Source organism: Canis lupus, chromosome 34 (assembly GCF_011100685.1).
Source record: "Canis lupus familiaris isolate Mischka breed German Shepherd chromosome 34, alternate assembly UU_Cfam_GSD_1.0, whole genome shotgun sequence".
NCBI lineage: Eukaryota > Metazoa > Chordata > Mammalia > Carnivora > Canidae > Canis > Canis lupus.
The window spans coordinates 17293014-17319161 of record NC_049255.1 but is presented as its reverse complement, the minus strand read 5'-3'; the positions used below and the strand labels follow the sequence as shown (position 1 = coordinate 17319161).

The 26148-nt window shown below is 54.3% G+C and overlaps 3 protein-coding genes across 11 annotated transcripts in view; 1 reads left to right on the top strand and 2 right to left on the bottom strand.

Annotated features, from left to right (window-relative positions):
- Window positions 1-6654, bottom strand: part of ECE2 (endothelin converting enzyme 2) — a 32595-nt gene extending 25941 nt beyond the window's left edge. Inside the window, exons 1-2 of one of the 2 annotated variants that reach the window (XM_038583539.1) lie at window positions 6361-6654; window positions 421-704 (exon numbers count right to left, since the gene is read on the bottom strand). In XM_038583539.1, coding sequence (XP_038439467.1) covers window positions 421-704; window positions 6361-6556 — 480 coding nt within the window. In that variant the 5' untranslated portion in view covers window positions 6557-6654. The remainder of the gene's footprint in view (window positions 1-420; window positions 705-6360) is intronic. The other variant, XM_038583538.1, reaches the window with a different exon arrangement.
- An 88-nt stretch (window positions 6655-6742) lies between these two features.
- On the top strand, window positions 6743-12750 carry ALG3 (ALG3 alpha-1,3- mannosyltransferase). Of its 4 annotated transcripts, none has more exons than XM_038583540.1 (9): window positions 6745-7491; window positions 9408-9507; window positions 9597-9744; window positions 9853-10013; window positions 10518-10638; window positions 11037-11242; window positions 11385-11461; window positions 12135-12279; window positions 12420-12671. In XM_038583540.1, the coding sequence occupies exons 1-9, from the start codon at window positions 7296-7298 to the stop codon at window positions 12580-12582; spliced, it is 1317 nt and encodes a 438-aa protein (XP_038439468.1). In that variant the 5' UTR covers window positions 6745-7295; the 3' UTR covers window positions 12583-12671. The 4 variants fall into 4 exon arrangements, with proteins under 4 accessions (XP_038439469.1, XP_038439471.1, XP_038439468.1 ...); XM_038583542.1 differs by having other exon boundaries at window positions 7321-7454; XM_038583541.1 differs by lacking the exon at window positions 11385-11461 and having other exon boundaries at window positions 6743-7491; window positions 12137-12279; window positions 12420-12750.
- Window positions 12747-24308, bottom strand: VWA5B2 (von Willebrand factor A domain containing 5B2). Of its 5 annotated transcripts, none has more exons than XM_038583527.1 (21): window positions 24235-24305; window positions 23872-23938; window positions 23507-23651; window positions 23222-23392; window positions 21225-21456; window positions 20899-21056; window positions 20241-20372; window positions 19886-20010; window positions 19332-19487; window positions 18830-18940; window positions 18542-18750; window positions 18339-18450; window positions 17647-17832; window positions 16611-16782; window positions 16207-16520; window positions 15518-15707; window positions 15059-15415; window positions 14140-14277; window positions 13967-14050; window positions 13665-13888; window positions 12747-13578 (listed from the first exon to the last, which is right to left on the bottom strand). In XM_038583527.1, exons 3-21 carry the CDS (start codon window positions 23643-23645, stop codon window positions 13030-13032), a joined length of 3759 nt encoding a protein of 1252 aa, XP_038439455.1. In that variant the 5' UTR covers window positions 23646-23651; window positions 23872-23938; window positions 24235-24305; the 3' UTR covers window positions 12747-13029. The 5 variants fall into 5 exon arrangements, with proteins under 5 accessions (XP_038439455.1, XP_038439454.1, XP_038439457.1 ...); XM_038583526.1 differs by having other exon boundaries at window positions 16207-16523; window positions 24235-24304; XM_038583529.1 differs by having other exon boundaries at window positions 21237-21456; window positions 24235-24304.
- Window positions 24309-26148: the final 1840 nt, after the last annotated feature.

Sequence of the window (26148 nt, the reverse complement as noted above, 5' to 3'; positions counted from 1 at the left end):
CTACATTCTGTAGCTCAGGGCTCTTCATGGCAAGAGTGAGCCTCCTCTCTGTCCCTAGTCATTCCATGGAGGTAGGGCTATCTTCTACCCAGCCAGGAGCATGGGCATGTCGTCAGGTATAGGGGGCACTGCTTTCTGGTCAACTGCTCACTCTCCTAGTCTGTGTAACCTATCTGGAAGCTGGCTGTTAATTCTTCCCTATGGTAACCCAATAGCCAATCATCAGCATCTGTGAGCCTGGCCACTCCTGCCCCCCTATAATCTTGACCCAGCTTAACCACCTTCTCCTTCAGGTCACCACAGTCCTAAAGGTGACCTACCACTTGGCTCCTTCTGGCTTCTGAGTTCTTTCAATCTCCCAAAACCCCAATCCCTTCTCCCCACCTCTTGGTCTGCCCTCCTTTTTTGTTGCTCCCTCACCTCACTCAGCACCTGATCCATGGTGTGGACACCTTCAGAAGACACATTCCAGGGGTCCTGTTCTCCAGCTAACAGGGCATCCAGCGTGCCCTTCTCCAGCACCACGTCGAAGGAGCCACTGGGGAAGTCCAGTGCCCGTACATCCATGGTCTCCCAGCGCAGCGTGGGTACGTGGGCATAGCGAGCCTGCATAGCAGCCACCACTACTGATGAGTAGTCCACACTGGTGACATCAGGGAAGCCCCCAAGGAACAGCTCGTAGCTCAGCGCGCTGTTCCCACAGCCTGAGGTGGGGATGGGTGGCAAAAGGGTTAGGTTAGCTTTGGTTCTCACTTCTCCCAATTATGCATCCACCCTTGGCCCATTTGCTCTCAGCCTAAACTAAACCCTCCCAAACTGTGGGACAAGCAGCGTGTGCAAAAAAGAGCATGAGCCTTAGAGTCCTACAGACCCGGGCCCATATCCTAACATTCCTTCCTGTGTAGATTAGGGCAAGTTGTTTACATACTGCGAACTTAGACTTCCTATTCAGAAAAATGAAGATGTAATACCTAGCCTACATGCAGGATGTGATACACTAAATTTAAAAACTAAAACAGCTGGGGAATAGCTGAAGGAACTCTGAACTTCCAAGTTCTAAGATCTAGATTCTGATATGTCTAGTCATACAGCCATGGCAAGTCATTCAGCTCTGAGCCTGTTTCCTCATACTCAGAATGGGGTTACTATTCGCATCATTAGGACCATATCATTATTTGGTTAATAGTATTATCCTAATCCCTAACCTCTCAGGGAAGCTTTGATGCTATCAGCCCTGCGAAGACTTCATGTTAGGGGTTACTACTCTGTTTTGGTTTCCCAGGCAGAATTAACCAGTGTAGGGGAACTTGGTGGGGACACACGGTGGAGTTGATTCCTTGTAATTCCTTAAAGTATTAAGCACTGTATTTGGGTTCTGCAGATAAATAGAGAGATCATGCGCTGGTGGGAAGAAAAGATGTGTGTTCAGGCAATTGCCACGTAATGCAATGAGAGTTTCAATAGGGACAGGCTGTGAAAACACACTGGGTGGCTCTTGTCCCCACTTCTGGTGAGTTGGCCAACGCTTTCAGGGGAGTTGACAGAGTCTTGAGGAATCCTAATACTCTGGTGGGAAGTACTGAAAAGCAGTCCCAGGGGGCAGAGTATGGTGAGAGAAGGGGTGGGAGTTAGTGGACAGGATGTGGATCCACAACACACTAGGTGTGACTTCCTAAGAAGATATGCTGGCCCTTTCACGGTCAGTCTCAGATTGGGAATGGAGCTGGACGACAGTTCTGGTGGCCCCACAGAGGATCCCCCGCTCTTGGGATTAGATTGCCTTTAATGCCCATTTGCCTCCCTAAAGAGGATCACAGGATCAGCTGTTGGGATAGCCCTAATCTAGTAGGGCTTGGCACCTGGACAGGGCACCCAGAGGCTGCTGGCTGGTCCTCAGCTGCCCCTTCCTATGTTCCTCCTTAGGCCCTACAGCTGAGGAAGAGTACTAGCTTGCCTAGGAAAGCCTAGTGGATGTTTTTCTACATTAGAACCACAACAAGCCCCAGGAGATACACTACAGGGGATGAGAGACGTGAGGGTAGCTTTACAAGAGACCCTAAGTCACTTCAAGCTGAAATCTCACTGGGTTCTCTGACTCACAATCCCTTCACCATCCCACACCTGACCTCATATATCCTCAGAGCTCTGCCCAACTGTGGACAAACCCAAATTTCCTTCCTGTGTTTCCCTTGGTACAGGAATGGCATCTTCCAAGAGAACTTTACTAAAGGATGAAGAAAGAACAAAACCTCACCACATAGCCAATCCTGCTTACAAAGCATTGATTTCCAATCCTACTGCCTCAGTAACTGGAGGCAGGCAATAAGAAGGGGCTTGACCACTGCCATCCTGGGTAAAGCTTTAGGGAAGCCAAGCCCTGAGAACTGAGCCACATCCAAGAACCTATTACATGGGAACCCAGAGCACTGTGGATGCTATCCTAACACCAAGGGACAGAGGTGTAAGCCAAAAATACCAATTCATTAATTTATAATAGGAAAAACAACCATCATAGGGATTGAGCTGGCGGTCAGTCCTCTCTGGTCAGTCCCTTCTCTCTCCATAGGAAATACAAATTGAAGCCAAATTAGGATCAGAAGCATACAGTCAAACAAGGAGAGAGAATGAGAGTTGTGTGATACTGGCAAAGCTGGGACAGCCATACACCTGCATCTATCATGAAGATCTAGCCATAGGTACTAGACACACAAGCCCTCAGGCAGGGTACTCTGATCTCTGGACAGTCCTGGATAAGCTGCCTCTCTGACTCCCATTTTCAGTACTAATGATAGCTAACAGTCACTGAACACTGGGTTCTATGCTAAGTACTTTATAAGAATTTTCTTAGTTTATCTTCAAGGTAGCTCCATATAGAAGATACGGTTTAAGATTTTATTTATTTATTTGAGAAAGCAAAAGAGTGAGAGAGAGAGAGAACACATGAGTGTGTGGGAGGGAGGGCAGAGGGAAAGGGAGAGGAAGAAGCAGGATCCCCACTGAGCAGGGAGCCTGATGCGGGGCTGATGACCTTAACCAACTGAGCCACCCAGGTGCCCCTAGAAGATACTCTTATTTCCATTACCATGTTCTTTTTTTCTTTTTTTTTTTAAGATTTTATTTATTTATTTATTTATTTATTTATTTATTTATTTATTTGTGAGAGACACACAGAGAGGGGCAGAGACACAGGCAGAGGGAGGAGAAGCAGGCTCCATGCAAGGAGCCCGATGTGGGACTCAATCCCAGGAATCTGGGATCATGTCCTGAGCCAAAGGCAGACGCTCAGCCTGCTGAAGTACCCAGGTGTCCCCATTACCATGTTCTTTTTTTTTTTTTTTTTAAGATTTTATTTATTTATTCATAGAGACACAGAGAGAGAGACAGAGACACAGGCAGAGGGAGAAGCAGGCTCCATGCAGGGAGCCCGACGCGGGACTCGATCAAAGGTCTCCAGGATCAGACCCCTGGGCTGCAGGTGGCGCTAAACTGCTGCGCCACCGGGGCTGCCCCCATTACCATGTTCTTAAAGGAGAAAATGAGGCTACCCTAAGTGGATAAGGAACTTTCCCAAGGTCACACAAGTAGTGGTAGAGCCAGAATTTGGACACAGGTCTGTCTCACACTAGAACCAGAGCTCATAAACCACTATGCTAAACTGTCTCCCAGTTTTCAAGAGGTCTACTCACCTTTGATAGTGACATTCCATCTTTAGCTGTATCAGCATGACCATTAGGCTTTAATTCACAATGTGGCCATTTTATCAGTTTCAACAGAGTTCTAGATGCCTCTCTATGCCCATCTGTGTTGTGCAACAAGAGAAATAGAAGCTCTGGAGTCAGATGGCACCCTTCACCACTTAATTTGCTTCATGACAGTAGTGGACACTATCAGGGCTCTGACTAGATCCCCCTAGCATTCCTAGGTTTTAGCATGTCTGTCTTTCTTTCTTTCTTTCTTTCTTTCTTTCTTTCTTTTTTTTTCTTTTCTTTTCTTTCTTTCTATCATCTATCTACTTGTAGATTTTTTTTAAAAGATTTATTTATTTATTTATTCATGAGAGAGAGAGAGAGAGAGAGAGAGAGGCAGAGACACAGGCTGAGGGAGCAGCAGGCTCCACACAGGGAACCTGATATGGGACTCGATCCTGGGACCTCTGGATCATGCCCTGAGCAGAAGGCACTCGCTCAACCACTGAGCTACCCAGGCATCCTGGCATGTGTTTACATCTGATATTTTGCATCTCTGACACTAGGGGTTGAAACTATCCTCAGAGAGGCTTTGCCTGTGGTCACAATCCTGCTTGGCCTTTTCCCCTTCCCTGTTCCCTCACTCTCTTACCAATTTCTCCTGCAAGCACTTTCCTAATAAATGACTGGGACACGAATCCTCATTTTAGGATTTGCTTCTGGGGAATCCAACCAGAAACAACGACCTAGAACAAGGTCACCAAATCCAGCTTGCCTCCTCTTTTTGTTAAGTTTTACTGCTACACAGCTATTAGGTATCATTCACTCATGTATGGCCTGTGGCTACTTTCCAGTACAACAGGAATACTGAATAGCTCTGATAGAAACTAAGTGGCCTACAAAGCCTAAGATATTTACTATTTGGCCATTTGCAGAAAAAGTTTACGGACTCCTAACCTAGAGTAAATCTTCTAATAATTATCACTCACCTGTATGGGTTGTCATGAAGGCTAAATAAGTTAGAAAGGGCCTAGCACATTCCCTAGCACCCACCAGGTGCTCAACTTATGTTTGTTGAGGTGGAATGTAACATAGGATACTCTGAGGTTGTAGGTCTTGTTCAATTTTGGGAATCTTGCCAGGAAAATTTTCCTCTGATTTTTAGAATTTCTCCCCTCTATTCAGAAAAGGATACCTCCTGGTCAAGCAGATTTTAAGGCAGTGTTAGTCTGCCAATTACCAGCATGAGAATCCGTTGTGGGCTTGTTGAAACTACAGAATCCCAAAGACCATCTTAGACCATCCCTGAAATTAAACTCTTAGGGTAGGATCCACCTTTCCAGGTGATTTTGATGGACACCAAAGCTTGAAAAACATAGATCTAGAGTAAATTTATAAATAAATACAATAGTTTAAAAGCACACAATTCAAGAGAGGATTTTTTTTTTTTTTTTTTTTTTTTTTACCTCTGGGGAGGTGGGGTTTGGGGGGGAACCACGCAGAGAACCTTGAATATACATGGAGCCTTTTATTTTGCTAGGCATTGTCCTAGATATCTTTCATATTCAGTCATCTTAAAAACCCAGTAAATAAGTACTCTTATTTTTTTTTAAGGCTGAGAAAATGAAGTTGCAGAAATGTAGGTGTTTTGTCCAGGATTCCACAGCTAAGATTCTAAGCGTTTGCTCATGATTCCACAGCTAAGGTTACATAAGCGAAGATTCCAACACAAATTAACTACCTCCAGGGTCCAAGTTCTTAAGCACTAGGTTATACTTCCTTTCTAGTCCTACGAATGTTCTATTTCTCAAATTGCGTAGGGTTTCTGGACGCATTACATTTATTATTTATCCCTTACACGTATACTGTATTATAGAGGTCATATATATATATATATGTATATGAAATATTGCACTTAAACATACACATGCTTTTACAAACATCAAAATAAAAAACTAAATTGGAAGGAAACTCGTGGCCCAAACTTCACTGAAGTCCCCAAGGTTGGCAGTGGGAGAGAACCCTGAGGGCGCAGCTGGACCTCTCAGAGCCCCCCACCTTGTAAATCCCTGCATTATCTGGACGCCATGGACAATCCCACCAACCTTGGCTGCAATCTCCCCTCCGACCGCAGAGGGCGCTATCCTCGTGCTCACTGCACATGGGGCACAGGATCAAGTTTCGGTTAGGGCGGGGAGTGTGGAGAGAGGTCTTTCTAGGTGACAGTGGCTTCCGGTGCTCACGGGCGCTAACAGATAAACGCTAGGCATCGTGCTCGAGGTGCCTGAACGTTCCTCGCCCGACTTGAGCTCGCAGTTCCGTTTCTAGGAGTGAATCTGAAGCTCAGAACGGGTTCACAACTCGTCCTAAGTCATACAGCCAACCAGCAGTGGGACTTGAACTAGGTCCTCTGAGCTCCCCAGTGCTCGAGGCTGTCTCCCCGAGGGTCCTAGGATATCTACAAACTCTGATTTCAAGACTGTCTTTCTCCGGGGCGGGTGTGTGTGTGTGTGTGTGTGTGTGTGACCAAGAATCTCTTGGCTTCTGTTGCCCTGGCTAAAGGTGCATCTTGGCTCCCGACTGGGTGTCCTCCGAGAGGCACAGGCTCGAGGAAAGCGGGCAGGGCCGGGTCCGGCCAGCTCCACCTGGGCTGGGCAGCGCGGGGACTACCCACCTAGCACGAGGATACGGTCTTCTGGCCGCAGCTCAGGCTCCAGGAGGGCACGGAAGGAGGAGAAGTCTCCGAACCACTCGTAAGGGGCAGAGTCCGCGGCATTCCGGTAGCGCCGGTCCCAGTACTGGACCTCACGGTACCAGCAGTTCTGCTCCGGTATCTCCCGCGCCGGGGCCGGGGCCCTCGGAGAGGCCATGCTCGCGGCTGCTGGGCGGCCCGGCACAGCGCCGGCACCTCCGGACCCGGCTTGGCGCCCAGTGTAGCCAATGGGGAGGGGAGCGCTCGGGGGCGTGGTCTTCGTGCCTCCGCCCACCACCTGCAGTTGCTCAACAGAAACACGTGGAACTTCCGTCCTCTGCTGAGCGCTCTTGGAAGAATACTCCGGGTGGGAAAAGCACATCATTGAGAACTTGAAGCCTCCAAACGTGCTGCTCCCTCAAACTCACAGTGTCGGACTCCCTCGACTCATCACTGCTTCCTCTCATATTTTGTCTGCCCGGCTCCTTCCATTAAGAAGCCTGAAAGTTAGTGAAAGATTCCTTTGTACCCAGTTTTGAGCACACGGCAGGCTCTGAGAGGAGGTAGGAGGCGCGCGACACAGGTCTTGGCCTCCAGGAGAGACGAACACAGACGAAGCGTGATGCCAGGCAGGGGAGAACACGAGGAATGCTGCTCTTCTGAGCAAACGTTCGATCTACTTTAGCGCCTGTGTGCCTAGAACCAAGTATGTACTGAGGAGTAAGACTATTCCCGCGCGTACGGAGTGTGCAGTCCACCAGGAAAGATGTGGAAGAAATAATTTTTAATGGAGAAAAATAGGACGCGAAACTGGTCAGCATCAGTCCGTTGGGACGGCCGGCGCGGGCAGCGGAACCTAAGTGCCGAGGGATCGGGCTTCCGGGGTGGCGGGCCAACACGAGCGGCGCACCGTCAAGATGGCGGCGGGCGTTCGGAAGCGCGGCCGGTCCGGTCCCGCAACCCGGGCTGCGGGACTCTGTGGACAATGGCTGCGGCGCGCCTGGCAAGAGCGGCGCCTACTACTGCTGGAGCCGCGCTACACGCTGCTGGTGGCCGCCTGCCTCTGCCTGGCGGAGGTGGGCATCACCTTCTGGGTCATTCACAGGGTGGCATGTGAGTGCGCCGAGGAGGAGGGGAGGGTGGGGAGGGGGACCCGAACCCCCTACCCAAACTGGGACCCAGATTTGGAGCTGAAATCCAGACCCCGGATCCAATCAGCCGTCAGTTGCAGACCATGATTTTTACCCAGGTCCCGAGCTTGCTCCACAAAAGCAAACCCTGTCTTAATGCCTCCCCCATGATGGAAGAAGGGACCCTAGAGATTGGCCCTCTACCCTGAACATACAGCCTGCCAGGCTAAGAAAATAAGCCAGCCTGGAAATCAAAAGACCTGGGTCCGAGTTAATGTACTGCTGCTCCTTCTTGTCTCTGTTGCTTTGGACATGCCCTTTCCCCTGCTGGCTCCGAATTTTCCCATCTGTTCAATTCTGAAGTCTCAGAGTCTCTTGTCCACCTGGCATTTTGTGACCACTTGAGTCCTTTTGGTCTTATTGGGGGCTCCTTTCCAAGCTGAATCTAGACACTGGGCTTAAGGCTTTCTTGCTAAAGATAATTAATTCAACACATTTACTGAATGTTTATCATGTGCTTAACACTATGTTAGATGCCAGGGGTAGAGTGGTGAAAAAATAGACACATTTCCTATCTGGGTGTATGGGCCTGGGCAAAAATAAGTTAGCAGAAAACGATAGTGGATCATTCATCATGATAGTAGTAAGCCAGGGAGCCATAAAGGACCCAGGAGGGCACTTAGGCCAGACTTGATGAGTTAAGGAAGGCTTATTAGAGTCCCCCTTGAAAGGTAAGAGCAAGGCAGTTGAGGAAAGAGAGAAAAGGGGAGGAGAGAGAGCACTCTAGGCAGAGAATCCTGTAACTAAAACTTCCAGTCAAAAGAGAACCTGCTTCCTTTGAGGAACTGAATTTTTTTTTTTTTTTTAAGAGCTGGAACAATGCAAGTGAGGATAGCAGTGAGAGATGAGATTGTACAAGTTGAGACCAGATGGTGAAGCAGTCTAAATTGTGTGAAGGGGACAATTAGCATGGTGGTTAAGAATTTAGAACCTCATGGAGTTCCAATCTCAATTCTACCCTTAGCTCACTGATCTTGAACTAGTCACTTAACCTCATTAATTCATAGGTTCCTCTTCCAGAATTGGGAATAATAGATTTTAGTCTTTACCTTAGGAGCCTTGAGGAATCATTGAAGGGTTTTAAGCAGAGAGATCTGACATTTCTATTATAGGAAGAGCTCTCTGGTTGCAGGGTGGGAAATATATTGTAGTGGGGTAAACGTGGAAGCTGGAAAACTAATTGGGAAATTGTTGCATTATTGAGGCTAGAGATTATGTTAGTTCCAAATTTTATTTTATTTTATTTTTTAAGATTTTATTTATTTATTCATGAGCCACACACACACACACACAGAGGGAGAGAGAGAGAGAGGCAGAGACACAGGCAGAGGGAGAAGCAGGCTCCATGCAGGGAGCCCGATGCGGGACTCGATCCGGGGTCTCCAGGATCAGGTCCTGGGCTGAAGGTGGCGCTAAACCGCTAAGCCACTCGGGCTGCCCAGTTCCAAATTTTAGTATGTAATATCAGAAAAGGATGAAAGATAGTAGTTATTTAGGATGAAAAATAGGACTTGGTGACTGGGTGTTGGAAATAAGAAACAAGTGTCAAAGATGTTACCCAGGTTTGTGACCTGGGCAGCTGGGAGGTTGATGGTGCCATTCATGGAACCCAGGAAGGGGAGCAGCTTTGGAGTAAACGGTTTGAGTTCAAGTACAGACAATTACAAACATGTTGATTTTGAGTTGCTTGGATTCACCCAGAGATAGGCAGTTGGATAAGGGGTTGGGATAGATGTCCTGGAAAAGAGCTGGAACTCTGTGTTTTGATGGGCTGAATGTGTGTGTGAGGCAGACAAGTTCTGAACTTGGAAGTAACCACACTGTCCTGTCCTTTTCCAGATACAGAGATTGACTGGAAGGCCTACATGGCCCAGGTGGAAGGCGTCATCAACGGCACCTATGACTACACCCAACTGCAGGGTGACACTGGACCTCTTGTGTGAGTTGTGATACAGGGTTCAGTGAGGACCTGAGGGACCGACCGACTGGATACCAGGCTGGGTAGCCTGACCCAGACTCCTCTTCCAGGTACCCAGCCGGCTTTGTGTACATCTTTATGGGGCTGTATTATGCCACTGGCCGGGGCACTGACATCCGCATGGCCCAGCACATCTTTGCTGTGCTCTACCTGGCCACCTTACTGCTTGTCTTCTTGATCTACCACCAGACCTGCAAGGTGAGTCCTTACTGCCAGGACCAGGGGGCCCCAACTGTCAGTGCTGGGGAGTAGGGATGGCTCAGGGTTAGTGAGCTGACCTTGTTCCCCATTGTCCCCACCTCTCAGGTACCTCCCTTCGTCTTTTTCTTCATGTGCTGCGCCTCTTACCGCGTCCACTCCATCTTCGTGCTGAGGCTCTTCAATGACCCAGTGGCCATGGCGCTGCTCTTTCTCAGTATCAACCTCCTGCTGGCCCGGCGCTGGGGCTGGGGCTGCTGCTGTTTCAGGTCAACACCTCTCCCTTCCTCCCCTTCTCTCACTCTGTATTTCCATCCAATATTCCAATTCCCCAATTCCATCCCCCAATTTTCTGCAGCAGAGGAAGTAGGGGAGTAACCAGACAGTATGGGTCAGTCAGGGCCCTACTAAACAAGTCTAGGATCTGTAGAAAGTCTCTGTGCCCATCCCCTCAACACACACACTGTTTTCCCAATCCTCTTTTCCTTCCAGACAGCATCTCTTATTGGAGTTGGTCCTTGCACATTCTAAATACTCTAAACATGTATTTGCTGGCTCACTCTGAGCATAGAGACTTGGTATCTGCCCCTTACCTTCAGCCTCCTCCCAGGCTGCTTTACCCTCCTTCCAGGAATTCTGAGTGTGGGCCCCGTCCTGGAGGGGAGGAGTTGCTTTGTGTGTGTGTGTGTGTGTGTCAGAGAGAGAGGCATCTTTGAGTGGGGTAAATGGCCTTGGAGCTGATCTCCACTCTTCCTCTCCCGTACCTCCCCCAGCCTGGCAGTCTCCGTGAAGATGAATGTGCTGCTCTTTGCCCCTGGATTGCTGTTTCTTCTTCTCACACAATTTGGCTTCCGTGGAGCCCTTCCCAAGTTGGGCATCTGTGCTGTTCTTCAGGTACTGCCCCACTACCCCTTCTCCTTCCTAATGAAGGGGAGGCTACTCTCTGGCCTCCTTCCATCATTGAGACTTTTTCAAAGCTAACAGGGTTTTTGGGAGTTGATACTGGGCTTTACTTTTATTAGTTCTAAAATAAGGGCATTGAACTGGATGGTTTCTGAGGGTCTGATTCTGCCCATTTATGACTTGGTGAATCCAAACTTAAAGTTCTGTTATTACCTGCCTTCTCAGCTTCTTTGGCCCCAGCCTCTGGCCTAGATGTGGAGGCTGGCTTTCCTGCTATTCCTGGGGGAATTTGGGATCCCCTGAGACCTACACCCTCTGTCCACTCCCCTTGATGATTAGTATGAAAGCTCGAGTCTGGGCATCTCTGCTGATGTCATACCTGTCTTCAGGTGGTGCTGGGGCTACCCTTCCTGCTGGAGAACCCCATTGGCTACCTATCCCGCTCCTTTGACCTTGGCCGCCAGTTTCTCTTCCGCTGGACAGTGAACTGGCGCTTCCTCCCTGAGGCCCTCTTCTTGCATCGTGCCTTCCACGTGGCACTGTTGGCCGCCCACCTCACCCTGCTCTTTCTCTTTGCCTTCTGCAAGTGGCACAGGTGAGAAAGGGGAGCAGTATCATGGGCAGAGTTGGGGGAAGGATAAAGGGCCTGCTTGGGGGACGTGTTGAGTTCATGTGCGTGAATCTAAAGCTTGCCCTAGGATGGGGGCTTGATAAATATTTGAATGGCTTCTCCCCAGGACAGGGGAAAGTATCCTGTCGCTGCTGAAGGATCCCTCCAAAAGGAAGGTTCCACCGCAGCCCCTCACACCCAATCATATCCTTTAAATCATGGGAGGGTAAGTCTTGCCCTCTCCAGGTACAGTTGGGGTGCTGGTCAGTCAGCCCTGGATGGCTGGTGAGCCAGGGGAAGGAAAACGAGGTGCCAGTAATAACTACAGGCCCTGTTCATGGAGTAGAGCTGTTCCCTCCACCACTCTGCACCACTGTGCTAAGCACTTTACATATTTAAGCATATTTTATTCTTAATCCTAAATATTATTATTTGACTTACCATTATGACTACTTACTCTCTGCCTGATGCTGTCCTCAGAGAATTACATACATTCTAACATGTAAAGCTCACAAGAGACTCTGAAATAGGGAGGCTTTTTATTATTATTATTATTATTATTATTATTATACTTATTTTACAGATGACAAAATCAAGACATTAAGGAGTTTAAGTAATTTACTTAGGTCACTCAGTTTGTAAGTGATGAATTTAAACTCACAAGGCCCTGTGGTCCTAGTATTCTTGTCTCCACATTAGATTGAGGAGCAAGCCTGGAGAAGTTAAGAAACTTGTCCAAAAGTATGCATCTCAGAAATGTAGATCCAGGGGGCTATCTGACCCCAAACTTTTGCCCCTTTGCTTTGGAACCTCCCTGCCTGCCCCCATCCCAACTCGTGGCCCTCTACTCCTGCCCTTGGCCTTGACCACTGCATACAGATCATCTCTACTCTCTTCACCTCCAACTTCATTGGCATCTGCTTCAGCCGCTCCCTCCACTACCAGTTCTACGTCTGGTATTTCCACACACTGCCTTACCTCCTGTGGGCCACGCCTGCACGCTGGCTTACACATCTGCTCAGGTACTGGCTGGGACCATCTGGGCTAGTGGGAAGGGCCAGGGAGCTCCTCATCCCAAGGCTAACCGTGGAGGGTTGGGGGCAAGCCAAAGGGCTGCAGGCTTAGAAACTGGGCAAAACCTGAGCTTATTTCTCATCTCCAGGTTGCTGGTGCTGGGGCTCATCGAGCTCTCCTGGAACACATACCCATCCACGTCCTGCAGCTCTGCTGCCCTGCACATATGCCATGCTATCATCCTGCTGCAGCTCTGGCTGGGCCCCCAGCCTTTCCCCAAGAGCGTCCAGCACAGCAAGAAAGCCCACTGAGGTCCACTTCCCTTCCCCTCCAGTCCACTCTTAGGACTCTGGATGGGAATAGACTCTGTGTCCTTCCCAATAAACCTTACCAAGTCCACTTCTGTGCAGCCTACATAGAAGTGCCTGCACCAAGCTGTGAGGGGCATGCACACTGCAGATAAAGAACTCATTTGGGCAGTCCTAAGAGGCACTTTATTGCATAGGATTTGGGAGCTGTGGCTCTCTCCCCTCCCACTGCACTGCACAGAGCTCAGAAGGGAAAGGGCATGGGGTGGGAGGAGGGGGAGAGAGCACAGGCAGGCACTTTCTGTGAGGGCAGGGGGTTTCTGGGAAGGAGATGAGAAGCAGTGGGGGTCAGGCTGACACCAGCCTGCCCCTCCCAGTACCGAGAAGCCGGCCCTGGGTGGCAGTGACTTGAGTCTGTTGGACAGCGCCAGCCAGAGCGATGGGCAGCCCTCACACATTTGCCGGGCTATAGCACAGCAGGTGTAGCTGCAGATTCTGGTCCCAGTGGCGGAGCAGCAGGAAGAGACCCCGGGCTGCGGCTTTGAGGGCAGCCAGGTCAAGGCCATCTGGCAGGTGCTGGGCCCGCAGCCAACAGTCTGCTTTAGCTGCTGCTAGTTCCCACTCGCCAAAGGCTGCAGCACAGCGGTGCTCTAGCCATGCCAGTGCTACAGCTGTGGCCCAGGTCCGGCCCCGCAGGTCAGCACCACCCAGCCCTTCTGGACCCTCTGAGGCCTCGGTGTCTGAGCCCCTCCCACTATCCACCTGGCCTGGACCCTCAGAGCCTGAGCTGGGGGACGGGCTGCAGGAGGCTGTGGCACTGTCACCCTGGCCAACACCAGGTCCCAGAAGCGCCCAGGGAGAGGAGACCGAGGTGGGGCTGAGGCTGGCACGGTGCACAGCAAAGGGTGAAGCACGGCACAGGCGTTCCTGTGGGATGCGGACTGCTGCACAGAAGGGCGCATCCAGGCGGAAGGAGCCGGGTGCCTCCTGCAGCCGCACCTGAGGAGAGAGGAGGTGGGGGGAGAAGCGAGCTGAGACAGTGCCCTGGCCTTGGCGGCGCCACCCTCCACCTCCCGAGTCCTCACCAAGGGCAAGTAGTCATGGTTGCTGCCTTCACTGTTGCTGTCACTAGCCTGGCCCTGGTTGGGGCTGCAGAGTCTGTGGCTGTCAGAGCCTCTGGCCTTCCCTCTGCCCAGGCTGAGCCTAGAGGGAGGCTGGGGGGGATGGCGATGAGGACTTCTGGTGGCAGCCTTGGGGTTGCCATTTTGGGTCGGGTTCCAGGCGCCTGTCAGAGAGCCTCCTTGAAGTCCTGCAATGGAGCCAGTCAGTGCCAGTTGTGGTCCCTAAGTGTGGCTGTCCCCTGCCCCCACCCGACTTTGAGTGTTACCTTTAGAGTGCACAGCTGTGGGCAGAAGAGTTGCATCTAGATGGCTCTGAGGAGCTGGAGAAGTGCCTGGGGGCTCAGCTAGCTCTGTAGGGGCACAGGAGGTGGTTGTTAACTAGGAGGCAGGCAGTGAAGCGAGGGCCAGCACCTGAGAGGTCACCTAGGAGGGACTGTACCTGAGCTCCGCACCTGCAGGGCTGATGGGAGGACCTCCCTGGTGGTCGCATCCACAGCTACCGGGCAGGTGAAGCAGGAGGGGGCAGAACTGACCTTGCTCGTCTGAAGGGCTCGGAGCCAGGACCTCCGGGCATGGCCTGAGACCAAAGAGCAGCACGCTGAACTGGAGTAGGTGCGCTTCCCCCGCCTGCCCTCTACAGAGAGCCTTATAGGAAAAAATCTCCGTTTTCCACTAGCTTTTCCCTCTGTCCACTTTTGAACAGGGTACAGTTCCTTCCTGGAGCCAGCTCAGACTCCCCAACTTTTGACAGTAGTTAGGCTGAACCCTGAGCCCGCAGCCAGGCCAGACCCTCTGGCCACCCAGAAACAACATTTTATACACCACCTTAGGTGTATAAAAGGTGGCGCCTTTTCTGCTCACTCAGCACTGTCCAATAGAACTTTCTGCAGTGAAGAAATGTTCTAGATCTGCATGATCTGGGAGGGTAGCTACTAGCCATGTGTGAGTATTAAGCACTTGAAGTGCGGCTGGTGCCACTGAAGAACTGAAATTTTCAGTATTTGATTTAGGAGTCCACCTGAATGACAGATTTGTTTTTATGTTATAGGCACTGTGAGTTACTAAGAAGATCACATCTCCCTCTGTTTTGGCTGCTAGGAAGCTTGCCAGTTTTGGGTCCTGTGCTCACAAGGGCATATAACCTCATGGTGTGCATACCTTTCATATAACCCCATTCTCTACTTTTATCATTCCATTGCGCTGCTTATTTTCTTTTTCTTGTCAGTATGGGTGAACCACCTCCAGTTGTTTGTGATCAAACTGAGGCATAGGGTGATCAGACACACAGACCGACACCTCTGCCACTCTCTGCCCCATACAGGCTCCTTGGGCCCTCACCGGGCCCACCAGCAACTCACCTTGGTCAGCTGTGGCCTCAGCCCCTCCACGGAGAGCCAGCTGTTCATTGTCCCGGACCACGGAGGCTGCCGTCAGCCGATGGAGTGCTTGGTCCCAAGCACCTTCTCTTTCAGGAGGTGATAGAGGCAGTGAGCTAGCATCACCAGGTCCCCATAATGTCTCTAGCCCAACGCCCACCTCCCAGCACATAGGCTGCTCCCCACACAGGGCCCGGATCACCACGTGGCAGCGTGGAGCCTGAGGGGGCAGTGTCACTGCCGGAGGGGCCGACTCCCCACTGGGAGGCATAGCAGAGAATAAGAAGGGGGGTTCCATCAGCATGTCCCAGTCCATAGCTGCTGGGGAGAGCAGGTTTCCTGCAGAGAGACAACCATAACGGCAGGGGCAGCATGGTACCCTAGGCCCCACCTCTTAAGACCTCTGTGATGTCAGGACCCAGCTCCCCATCCAACCCTTACCTGAGTCATCTGGGCCCTGTCCCAGCTGCAGCCCTGACTCAGGGCCTGGCCCATCTCGTGCTATGCCCAGAGAGGGGTGCCGGGGACAGCCAGGGACTGGGTTCACCTGACCCGGAGGCGATGAGAGGCTCCGGCCGGCCAGAGCTGCTCTGCGTCGACGACCCAGCACCTCAGCACTCAGGGCCCCAGACTGTACATAAGAAGTGGGGGCCGCCAGTCAAGGAATACAGAGCTCTGGCCACCATACGTGTATACACCACTGGCCACACAGCCCTTTGAAACGGTGGACAGTTGCTCACTACCCTCAGGAGCAAGGCCAGAGTCCTCGTGGCCCCCAGCCCCCTTCCCAGTGCCATCTCCCCCCATGCCCAACTTCTCCCTTGAGATTGTTACTTGTCTCTGTTTTTCTTCATGTCTTCTCCCCCTGCCTGGCTACCTCCTACTTACTCTTCCAGATGTGGCTCTTGCTTTTCTGACTCCCTCAAACAGGACTAGCCATCTTGACTCTGACTCTCCCCATGCTACTATGTTGCTGTGCTCACCACTGTGTGTAACATGGTATCATAGATTTACCCATTTATCTCTTCAGCTGGACTTAATAGTGACCACTGCACAATTTATGGCATATAGCAGATAGTCAATAAACATTTGCTGGATATGTAGTAGAATGCATGTGGACTGAATCTCACCTTGACTGAAGCCAGTGGGGGTGGTGGCAGGGGGCAGGAACGGGAGCCTGCAGGTTCTGTCCAGGCCAGGCTGCGGCAGCCCTGCTGAGAAGGGAGCTGCAGGGGAGCCGTGCCCTCGGGGGAGCCAGGGTCCTGGGAACCAGGGGACTCGCTGCTGCCTGTGGAGCCAGGACCTGGCTCCGGGCTGGCAGAGCAGTGAGTGAGCACATACTGCTCCCGGATGTATGATGACTGGAAGATGCGGCGCCATATGGCTGTATCAGAGGAGGGGTTGGGTCCAGGGTCTGTGACTGGGTCCGTCAGAGCGTCAGTACCTGCTGGGAGGCAAGAGAACAGATTCCAGCCCTGGCCTCTCCTATGGCCCACTCGTCCAACACAGCTGCATGCGGCATCCAGGTACTCACTCTGCTCTGAGTCCCCAGCAGCCCATGGACTGGACAGCTCCGCTGACACAGTGCCTGTTCCCAGGAGCTCTGAGGTGCCAGTGGGCTCGGTGCCAGGACTGGTGGCAGATGGGACTTCCTCTGGGGATGGGAACACAGAGCCTCCCAAGCTCTGCCAGCCAGGTTCTTGGCCCTAGAGAGGGACAGTCATTGGAGAAAAACCTGATTGTAGTTTTATGCTGCCTCTTTCCAAACAGGATTTAAGATGTCTCACCACAAGAGGCAATAAAGTTAAACCAGAAATGAAAGCCTAGTACTGAGGACGGAGGAAGCATATAAGGTAATCATAAGGTTAATAGAACTGTTGTGGCTGAGCTTCAGGTTTGGCCCTGAGCTTCCTGGCAGGCAGGCAAAAAGGCCACCGCTCCATTATATAGCTCTCATGATCAAGATGAGGAAGTGTGCTTATTTCTTGTAGAGAGAGAAAGCTTTTTATAAATAAAAATAACTATCATTTCTTAAACTCCTACTACATGTCAAGTGTCCTACCAAGAGTGTGCACGTTGTGACCTCCAGTTACAACAACCCTATAACAAAAATGAGCATGAGGAAATGGGCTCAGAGAGGTGAAGTGACTCACCCAAAATCAAATGGCTAGTACATGCTAGAGGTGGGATCTGAGATTTCATCTAGACTATGTTTCTGAGTGTTCTAGGAAATAACCCAGATGGTGCTTTCTCTAGGGCACTATGTGAGGAAACAAGTGAATTTCAACAAAACTCTTATAGCAAGTGCTAGGGCTGTCTTCTGTGGCTGTGTGCTTGGATGACCTTGGGAAAAGGCCAGGGACAACACTTTCTGGGGCAGTTCAGTGGAAGACCTCATGTAGAGGGCAGACTGGATCCCCTTGAGGAGCCCAGTGTCATCTCTGGGGAGGCTGGGGGTACAGTAGGAGAGCTTGGCAGGGAGAGACACAGGGAGTGGAAGAAGAGTTTTAAAGACATGCAGGGACTTTAGACATCCCAGACCTACCACCCGCACCCCAGCCCAGGCCTACCCCTGGGCCGCGGGGCCGGAAGCCATCTACCCTGAAGAGTGAGCAGTAACCGAGCAGCTGGTCCCCAGGGTAGAGTGCTGGGATCTCCCGGGGGGTCAGCAGTGCCTCCACCGCATCAGGCACAAACCAGTCCACAGAGATGTCGCTCAAAGCAGGTTCCAGTGCCTTCCGCAGAGCCTGCACCAGCTGTGAGGAGTGGCCAGAGGGAGGACATGGGAGAGAGAGGCGCCACACAGCCCAGAGAGCGGGAAGGCCACCCTTCGGCTGATGCCATTTGCCCAGCCCCTGGGCTGAGGGGAGCAGGGTCAGACTGGGGTCAAAGGAAGGAAGGGTAGAAATAAGCAAGGGGACTGAGTGCTCAGCCCTCAGGGTTTGGTCTGTCTCCTGGCTTGAGCCACGCCTGTGGATGAAGCAAGATTTGTCGTGGATGTGGCTCAGCACCAGAACAAAACAGAGTAAGATTTAGGGGGTGGTCAGAGGCCATGTCCCCCGCACCTCTGCCTCCTGCAGTACCTCACAACAGCACTAGCAGCTCCTCTCCTGATTGGCATCTCAGAGGAGAGGAATTGGAATGGGGGAGAAGTCCTGGTCAAGGGTGCCAAGAGACCCCGAGACTTGACTGGGTTCTGTTGCAGGCTTAGTGTAACTTGGGGGAAGGACTCCTGGGAGTAGGGAACAGGGCTCAAGCTCACCATGGGCTGCAGCCTCTCCCCAGGCCTTGGGAAATAGGCCTGGCCCCTGCTGAGGGCAGACAGACCCTGAAGCAGCTGGTGGCAGGCAGGCCCCAACCCAAAGGAGAAGCACCTGATGAGGAAAGGGAAGCAGCTGTGACCTTCAGGAGCCTCTTGGGGCAGGGGTCAGTCTCAGGCACCTGGCTCCTCCGCCCACCCCATACCTGGCTGCCCCCCTGTGCCACCTCATGAGCTCCAGGGTTTGATGGGTAGCAGCAGCCACGGGTGAGGCAGCAGTCAGCAGGAACAGCTGCCTAGGGTGGGCCTTGTGCTGGGGCTGCCCCATGGCCCAGGTCAGCGCGGCCAGCACATCTGGGGGGCCACTTGCCGCCTGCAGGGTCTCAACGTTCTCACAGATCAGCTGCATAGTGTCCTGGGAAGAAAAGGCATCCTTTGGTCACGGCAGGCTGAAACATCTTCATTAGGCCCCCAAATCCCCAGACCGTACTCACATCACTGCAAGGCCGGCTCTCTGGGAAGAGGGGCTGCACCGCCGTGCCGAACATGGCCAGGTTGATGAGCGTCTGTGGTGGCAGTGACTTCACGGCCAAAACAATGGCATCCTGGGGAGGGCCGGGGAGGGCAGCGTGAAGCAGGCCCCATGGACAGTGGTAGGGATGCCAGACTGCCTGCCTTCTCCAGGCTGCGTGAAAATGAGGGGCTGGTGGTGGTGGTCTGGGAGAGGCCCTGTGCGTGTCAGATGAGGCGGGGGACCCTAAAGTGTGAGGGAGGCTGAGTGTGTGACAGCCCCTGGAGGAGTAGGTGAATCCTTGGGTTTGGGATTCAGTGTGAATGAATGTAACTTCACATGTAAGAGAGGCTCCTGGAATCCAGGAGATGCATGTGTGTATGGTAGGGGTGTGTGCGTGTGTGTGTCTTCGAGAGCCTGCCCCCCAGCCCACCTCAGACCCCCCGCCCCTGCCCCCAGGCCTGCCCACACCATGCCCCACAGGCCTTGTGTGCTACACTGCTGCCGTCCAACAGGAAGAGAAGCTCCCGTGTAGCTGTGCCCAGGTGCCCAGGCTTGGAGCTCAGGTCTGGGCAGAAGCTCAGCACCAGCACGGGGTTCAGCAGGATGTCCTTGTGGAAGCGTCGTTGCAGGAACCACACCTGATGCGGGAGCCCCAGTCATCCTGGGCCAGACTTAGTGGAACCCTAGCCCGGGCTGGCAGCGGGACCTAGCCCTCAGGCCTTTTTCTATCTAAAACACCCGAGGGAGCTCCTTTTTATAGTCCTTTGAATAAAGGAAAGAGCGGAGGCAGGTGGCTGGTCTCTGTCTGTCAGTCCTAGCCCCCATGCTCTGAGATACACCCCAGGAAGACTTGCGTGGGCCCTCCTATGATAACACTCGTCAGCCCTTTGGGATGGTGGTGGCAGCCACTACGAGGTCCTGCTAAGACACAGCTCCCTTCCTCCCATCATAACACGAGTCTGCTTATTTGTTCCTTGTGCACAAGTGCAGCTGGTGGTGAGGTCAGAGGCCAGGCCTTGACTCCAGGCAGCCATACCTGCCGGTCCCCGTCACTGTCCCTTCGCTGCAGCCTCTGGAAATCCCGGCGGGCCCTCACCTGGGCCTCATATTCTGCTGAGCTCAGGCTGCCAGCCTCTAGCATCAGGTGTGGCTGGTGGGGCTCTAGGGAAGAGGGGACACAGCTATTAGGAAAGTCCCTGTCTTTGGACCCCAACTGCTCAGTCACACTGTCCCAGGAGGACCTTGCAAGTCCAGCCTCCCTGCACCATGCAGCCCACCCTCACAGATGATTTGATTCATCTGGCTTGGGACCCAGAAATCTATACTGGAAAAACGCTACCCAGGTGTTCCTGAAGCAGGTCAGAGCTGGCCCCCTTGCCCCAGTCTCTCACCACTGGGGTGCAGCAGGATCTCCAACACCCGGTCACAGCGGTGGCCCTCTGCTAGTGTGACACAGATGGTGGCCGCAGAGCTGGCATGAGGTGGGGCATCTGCCCGCAGAGCATGAGAGGGGCTCTCCAGGCCTGAGGGAGAGGCAGGCAGGGAGAGGGGATGATCGCCCCACCCCAAGCCAGTACGAATATCACCTTGCCAGACAACGGTGATGCGGGCAAGGATCGGGACTGATCGCACCCAGCTCTCAGAGTCCAAGCTATCGGCTTGCACGGACAAAGGGAGGGATTTTGTCTGCTTTTGTGGGCTGGGAAGTGGATTCCCAGTTCTGAGCCTGGCTGATCAGTCGTATATCAACCAGCTGCTGATTTAGCATCCTCCCCCACTTCTTGCACAAGGAAACTCCACTTCATCACTTGGACCGCTCTCAATGTAATAATCATCTTTCTTCCCATTGGTGAGTAGAGTGAGATATAAATAAGTTACACTGACAAACCAAGGGGTGTGTGTGTATTGTGTAGAAGTGTCCAGGGGATGGCCCTCACCAAAACTGGAAATTCCTAAGGCTTAGCTCCTTGTTTTCTTTTCATCCTGTGTTCCTCCCAGTCCTGAGCCCTGAATTGTTCCCCAGTCAGCTATGCTAGGAGGGGCACCCACCTGCCAGCAGGCATGGCCCAGTGACCAGCATCTCGAAGGAGAAGGTGTATGGGGCAGGGCAGCGGGCAGGACCCGAGAACACATCCTGAGGGGCAGCTCGCTCCTCCCAGGCCAGCCCTTCCTCCTGAGGGCTGCCCACCCCGAAGCAGCTGGTGGGGCTGGAAGGGAGCATGAGGAGAGTCACTGGGCCACCACCAAGGCCCCTAGCCCCTCTGGCTGAATGGCCCCAGCCCTTCCCCACCCTGCCCATCCCCCAGGGCACCCTACCAAAGCCCCCTCACCCGCACTAGACCCAGAGAAGCCGAGGGAGGGACGAAGAGAATCACCATAGGCCCAACCTGTCGTCACAGAGCCCCGGAGGCCTGGGGGGCCCAGGTGGGCCTGGTGAGGCCAGTGGGGTGAGCACAGAGGGCAGAGCCACACGCAGCACCCCATCAGGCCTTGAGGGCAGCTCCCGGCTGCTGCACAGGGTCACTGTCATGGTGCCGGCTGCATTGATGAGGCCTGTGGGCAGCACCAATGTGGACCGGGCCTGGGCCAGATCCAAGACAAGATGACCTACGATGAGTGAGAAAAGGGGTCAGAGGGGGCTGGAAGGAGAGAGATGGGGGAAATAGGAAATGGGAGCAGGCACTGAGACAGGGGAGCCTGGGCAACGGGAACTTTCCAAAGTGGGAGAGACACGGGGCTAATGTGTTGGTGATGCAGAATGGAGGCATGAGCTGAATGATGGCTGAAGGAGAGGCAGGATGGTGGTAGAAGGATATGGCTGTCATCGGGAAAAGGAGCAGTGACATTACCGCTAACGGAGAGCTGAGGAGAAGGGGACATGCTCACACCACCACCAAGATCCTAGGGGACCCATACCCTCTGTCCCTCTTCCCTAGCCTGTGCCTGACCATTCAACCCTTGGGTATTGTCTTCCTAAGGACCCTCCCATATGGACTGACATCTTCCATAGTCTGGGACCCAGCCTGCTCACAAGTCCCCAGTCCGGAGCTCCCCACTGCCCATAGGAGTAGCTCTAGAATTTCCTACCCAAGAGGAGTTTAGAAGGAGTCATCTGCTTAGAAACTAGCTACAGGACATACAGCTGTACTTGCATACTGAGCACAACATTTTACTTACACTGTCGGTTTATTTGGGGACCGGGGGAATCATGGGAGTCAGTGCTGCTAAAGAAAAAATGGCCAGGTGTGTACAGCGGCAGTCAAGGCCTTACATGATCTGGCTCCAGGCTACCTTTATAGCCCTACTTTGCCTCATTTCTCCACAGTAATCATGTATCCATTCTTTCGAGAAATGCTCACAGAATAAATGAAGGGAAGAAGAAGATGGAAGGAAAGAAAAGAGAAGGAAGAAAGGGGCTTTTATCGCAACCAGGTGAGGCTTGGGGACAGCCTGATAGAGTGGAGAGGACACAGGATCAGGTTTTGTGTCTCAGCTCTATGACTTAATTCTGCCCTTTGGTAAGTCTCGTCTTGAGAAACCTCAGTTTCTTCATCCATGAAATGGGAATCATAAGAACTACATCTCAAAAACTATGGTGAGGAATAAATGAGATAGTGTGTGCCCAGCATCCAACACACAGAGGCTGTTACTATTATTTTCACACCTGTAACACGGGGATAGAGAACAGCACTTACATTACATACCTCTCTGGATTCAAATGAGGTGACACCAGTGACTGGACTCTGTCAACTGTAAATTACTACAAACACGAGGTATTTTATTACCATCACTCAACACAACTTACTTCCAGACCTTTGCTTACACCGTTGCTCCTGACTGGAGTGCCTTTTCCCTCCTCTGCACTTCACGAGTCATACCCTTCCTTTTGGTCAAATGCCGCTCCACTTCCTTCTGGAACATTCCTGGGGCCTCAATCCAGAGTTCCCTCTGGTCTCTAACTAACTGCTGGGCTTATACCAACTCTCAGCACCACTGGATTCTGTCTCTCTTACCGGGATGGTAAATCCCATGTACAGGAATGAATGTGCAAATAAATGAAAGAATGAAGCGCAAGCCACGGAACCTGGCAGGGGGGTGGGCTTCCATGCCGCAGCCCAGCCGTCAGGGGGCCTCCGTGCGGGGCGCGGGGAGCTTGGAGGTGACCACGGCCCTGGCCCAGGCTCCAGGCGGGGAGCAGGCTCAGGTCAGGCCTGGGTCACACTCCCCCGCCCCCCGCAGGCGCCCGGTCCGCGACTGTTGAAGAAAGGCATGAACTGATGCATGAGCGGCTGAGCGGCTGGGGGGCAGCGGGCAGGCGTGGGCCGCGGGGCGGGGCGGGGCGGGGGGGGGGGTGGGCGCGGCCCGCACTCACCCTGCGGGCAGCGGCGGGGCGTGGGGGCCCCCCAGCCGGGGCCCAGCGCGCGGCAGCAGGCGGCCTGCGAGCGTCGCCGGCTCTGCAGCTGGAACGAGACGCGCCGTCCGGCCGCCTCCGCCTCGAAGCCCGAGACCACTTCGGCCTCCGCCAGCGGGTACACGAAGACGCCTGCGGCGGGGCGCGGGGCACAGGCGGCGTCGGACCTCGGACCTCGGCCCTCGGCCCTCGCCGGCCCCCGCGCCCCCCGCGCCCCGCCCCGCGCCCCGCGCCCCCAGCTCTCACCCTCCACCGGCTGCGGCTGCGGGTTGCGGTAGGTGAGCCGGGCCCGCAGGCTGAGGCACGGGCCGTTGGCGCAGGCCCGCACCCAGGAGTCGGTGAGCGGCAGCGGCGTCCAGCCGGAGGGGCAGTACAGGCCGGGCATGGCGCCCTGCGGGGGGGCGGGAGCGCGGGGTTCGGGCCCGGGCCGGGGGCCAGGAGCGGGGGCTCGCGCGGGCCCGACAGGTGGCGCGGGGAGGCGGGTGGCGTGATGGGCATCCGGGCCCGTTACCCGGGGAGCCGGGCAGCGGGGGGTTAATGATTAACCGGCGCCGCGGGCGCCCGGGGAGGAGGGTGGGGCTGGGGGGCCGCAGCTGCCGCCGCCCCCGTACCTGCCGGCCCCCGGGGCTCCCCGCGGCTGCCAGCTGTCGGAGTGGCGCGGGCGGCGAGGAGAGGATGCTGCGGGCGGAGAGCGGGGCTTTAAAGGGCCAGCACCCCGAGGTCCCCGCCGGCGAGGGGCGGCCGCGGCCGGGAGCCCGAGCGCAGAGCCTGACCGGGGCGCCGGCGGGGCTGCGGGCCGGAGCGGAGGGGGCTGGGGGAGCGCCGAGACCCGGAGGGGTGTTGGGGCGGGGGCTTCCGTGGGGGCGGCCCAGGGCACCCGCGTCTCCCCACCCCGCAGGACGGAGCCGCGCTCAGGGGGTGCAGCCGGCTGGGTGTAGGGGTCCCCGCCCTCCCCGCGGGCCGCCCAGCCTCACCGCGGCGTCCTCTGCGGAGATCCGGGCGCCACCACCCGACCGGGGTGGGTCCGGGCACCTGCCGGGCACCCGCTCCCGGCTCCCGCGGCGGCCGCTCTGAGTCCGCGCAGGGGCGTCGGCTCTGCGGGCGCTGGGCCCGCCCCGCTCGGGAGCGCCGCCCTCGGCCCGCCCCGGCCCCGCCTGCCGCTGCGGCTGGGGCCGCTCCCCTCCGCCCCCGCTTCGGCGCCCCGCCGCCCCCGCGCCAGCCCCGGCCGCCCCGGCTCGGCCCGCCGCAGTGCAGGGCCCGCCGCCCCTTCGCCCCGCCGCCGCACGGCCCCCAGCCACGAGGCCCCCGGGCGCCCGGAGCCCCACCCTTCCCGTCCTCCGGGAAGCGGAGCTGCTGCCCGCGCAGCGGTGGGCTCAGTCGCAGCCCCCGCCCCCGGCACTGCAGCGACTCCAGCCGTCCCACCGTCCCCCCACTTCGCGTCCTGGCTGCGCTTTCCGTCAGTGCGGTGACCCTCTTTCATCACTGCAGCGATCCCAGAGCTTCATCGCCGCAGGAACCCTCCTCCCCCGAAAAGAGCCTTTTTTCCTTTGCAAAGTACTCCTTCATCACTGCGGAAACCCTCCCGACCCCTGCAGCTCGCTTCGGCTCTCGTGACCACTTCAATGACCACTCACTCCAAGTAGGGACCCTCATCATTGCAGCGATTTGCCCCCAACCCCAAGCAGCCAGCATTCCTGTCGCTGCAGTGCTGTCTCCCCTCCCCCTTTTCTAGGAGTGGAGACAGTAGGAGGCTGTTCCTACAGCCCCTCAGGCTTCTAACTCCCTGCTACCTCCGGGGGCTCACCGCCTTGGAAGTGAGGCCTTCCCTTGGCTTGAGACTGCCCCATCATAGCAGCGACCCCCACCTCACCCCATCACCGCAGCACCCACAGGAGAAAATATTCCTGCTTATAAACAGGCCTCTTGTTATTGGCAGAACACTCTTACAGCTTGACAGTGTTACAGTACAAAAGCTTAGGGAAATCTGTAAACCTCCCCCAGGATCCCTCAGGGAATCTGGGAGTCCTGAGGAAGTGCATATGTTTTGGGGTCACCCATGCAAGAGAGGCCACACTCAGATTCTGCAAAAAGAGCTCTGAGGAGAACTGGGGGCTGGGCCTGGGGCAGCCAGTGGGCGTGGTCTTTCAGGCAAGACTCAGGGTTCTTACCTTTCCCCTTTACTCTGTCCTTTTTTTTTTTAAGGTTTTATTTATTCATGAGAGACACAGAGAGAGGCAGAGACACAGGCAGAGGGAGAAGCAGGCTCCATGCAGGGAGCCTGATGTAGGACTGGATCCCGGGACTCCAGGATCATACTCTGGGCCAAAGGCAGGCACTAAACCTCTGAGCCACCCAGGGATCCCTACTCCGTCCTTCTGATTCTGGTCACTATCAGATCAGTATGATTACTGATCACAGGGGGATCTCCTGCCTCCTTGAGCACCTGAGCCCTCAACCCCAACACTCTCTTTTGCTCAAACCACTTAGCATGATGGAGATAATTTGACCTTTTCCCAGGAAACTTCATGGGTGAATATTCAAAAGGACAGTACAAGAAACATAGACATGATTGCAATGAACCATCCAGTTCACAGGGAGCTCCACCTGGGTCCCAGGTCTGTTCTCTCCACACCATCTGAACTATGGTTCCATTGACTCTTCCCTTCCCTTCTCTGCTGAACCTGCCCCCAGCCTCGTTCAGAGTTAGGGTCCCTCTTCCAGGCTTAGGGGAGAAACAGTGGATGGTGAGTGGGCTGATTTCCCCTCTGGGGGACCCAGGTGTCCAGCAGGACCAGCCTGGTCCTGAGGTCTCCTTGGAAGTCCAGGCAGTGGCCACCTCCTTTCTGGCATTTTTGTGCAAATGGACCAAGAGCTCCATGTGACCCACT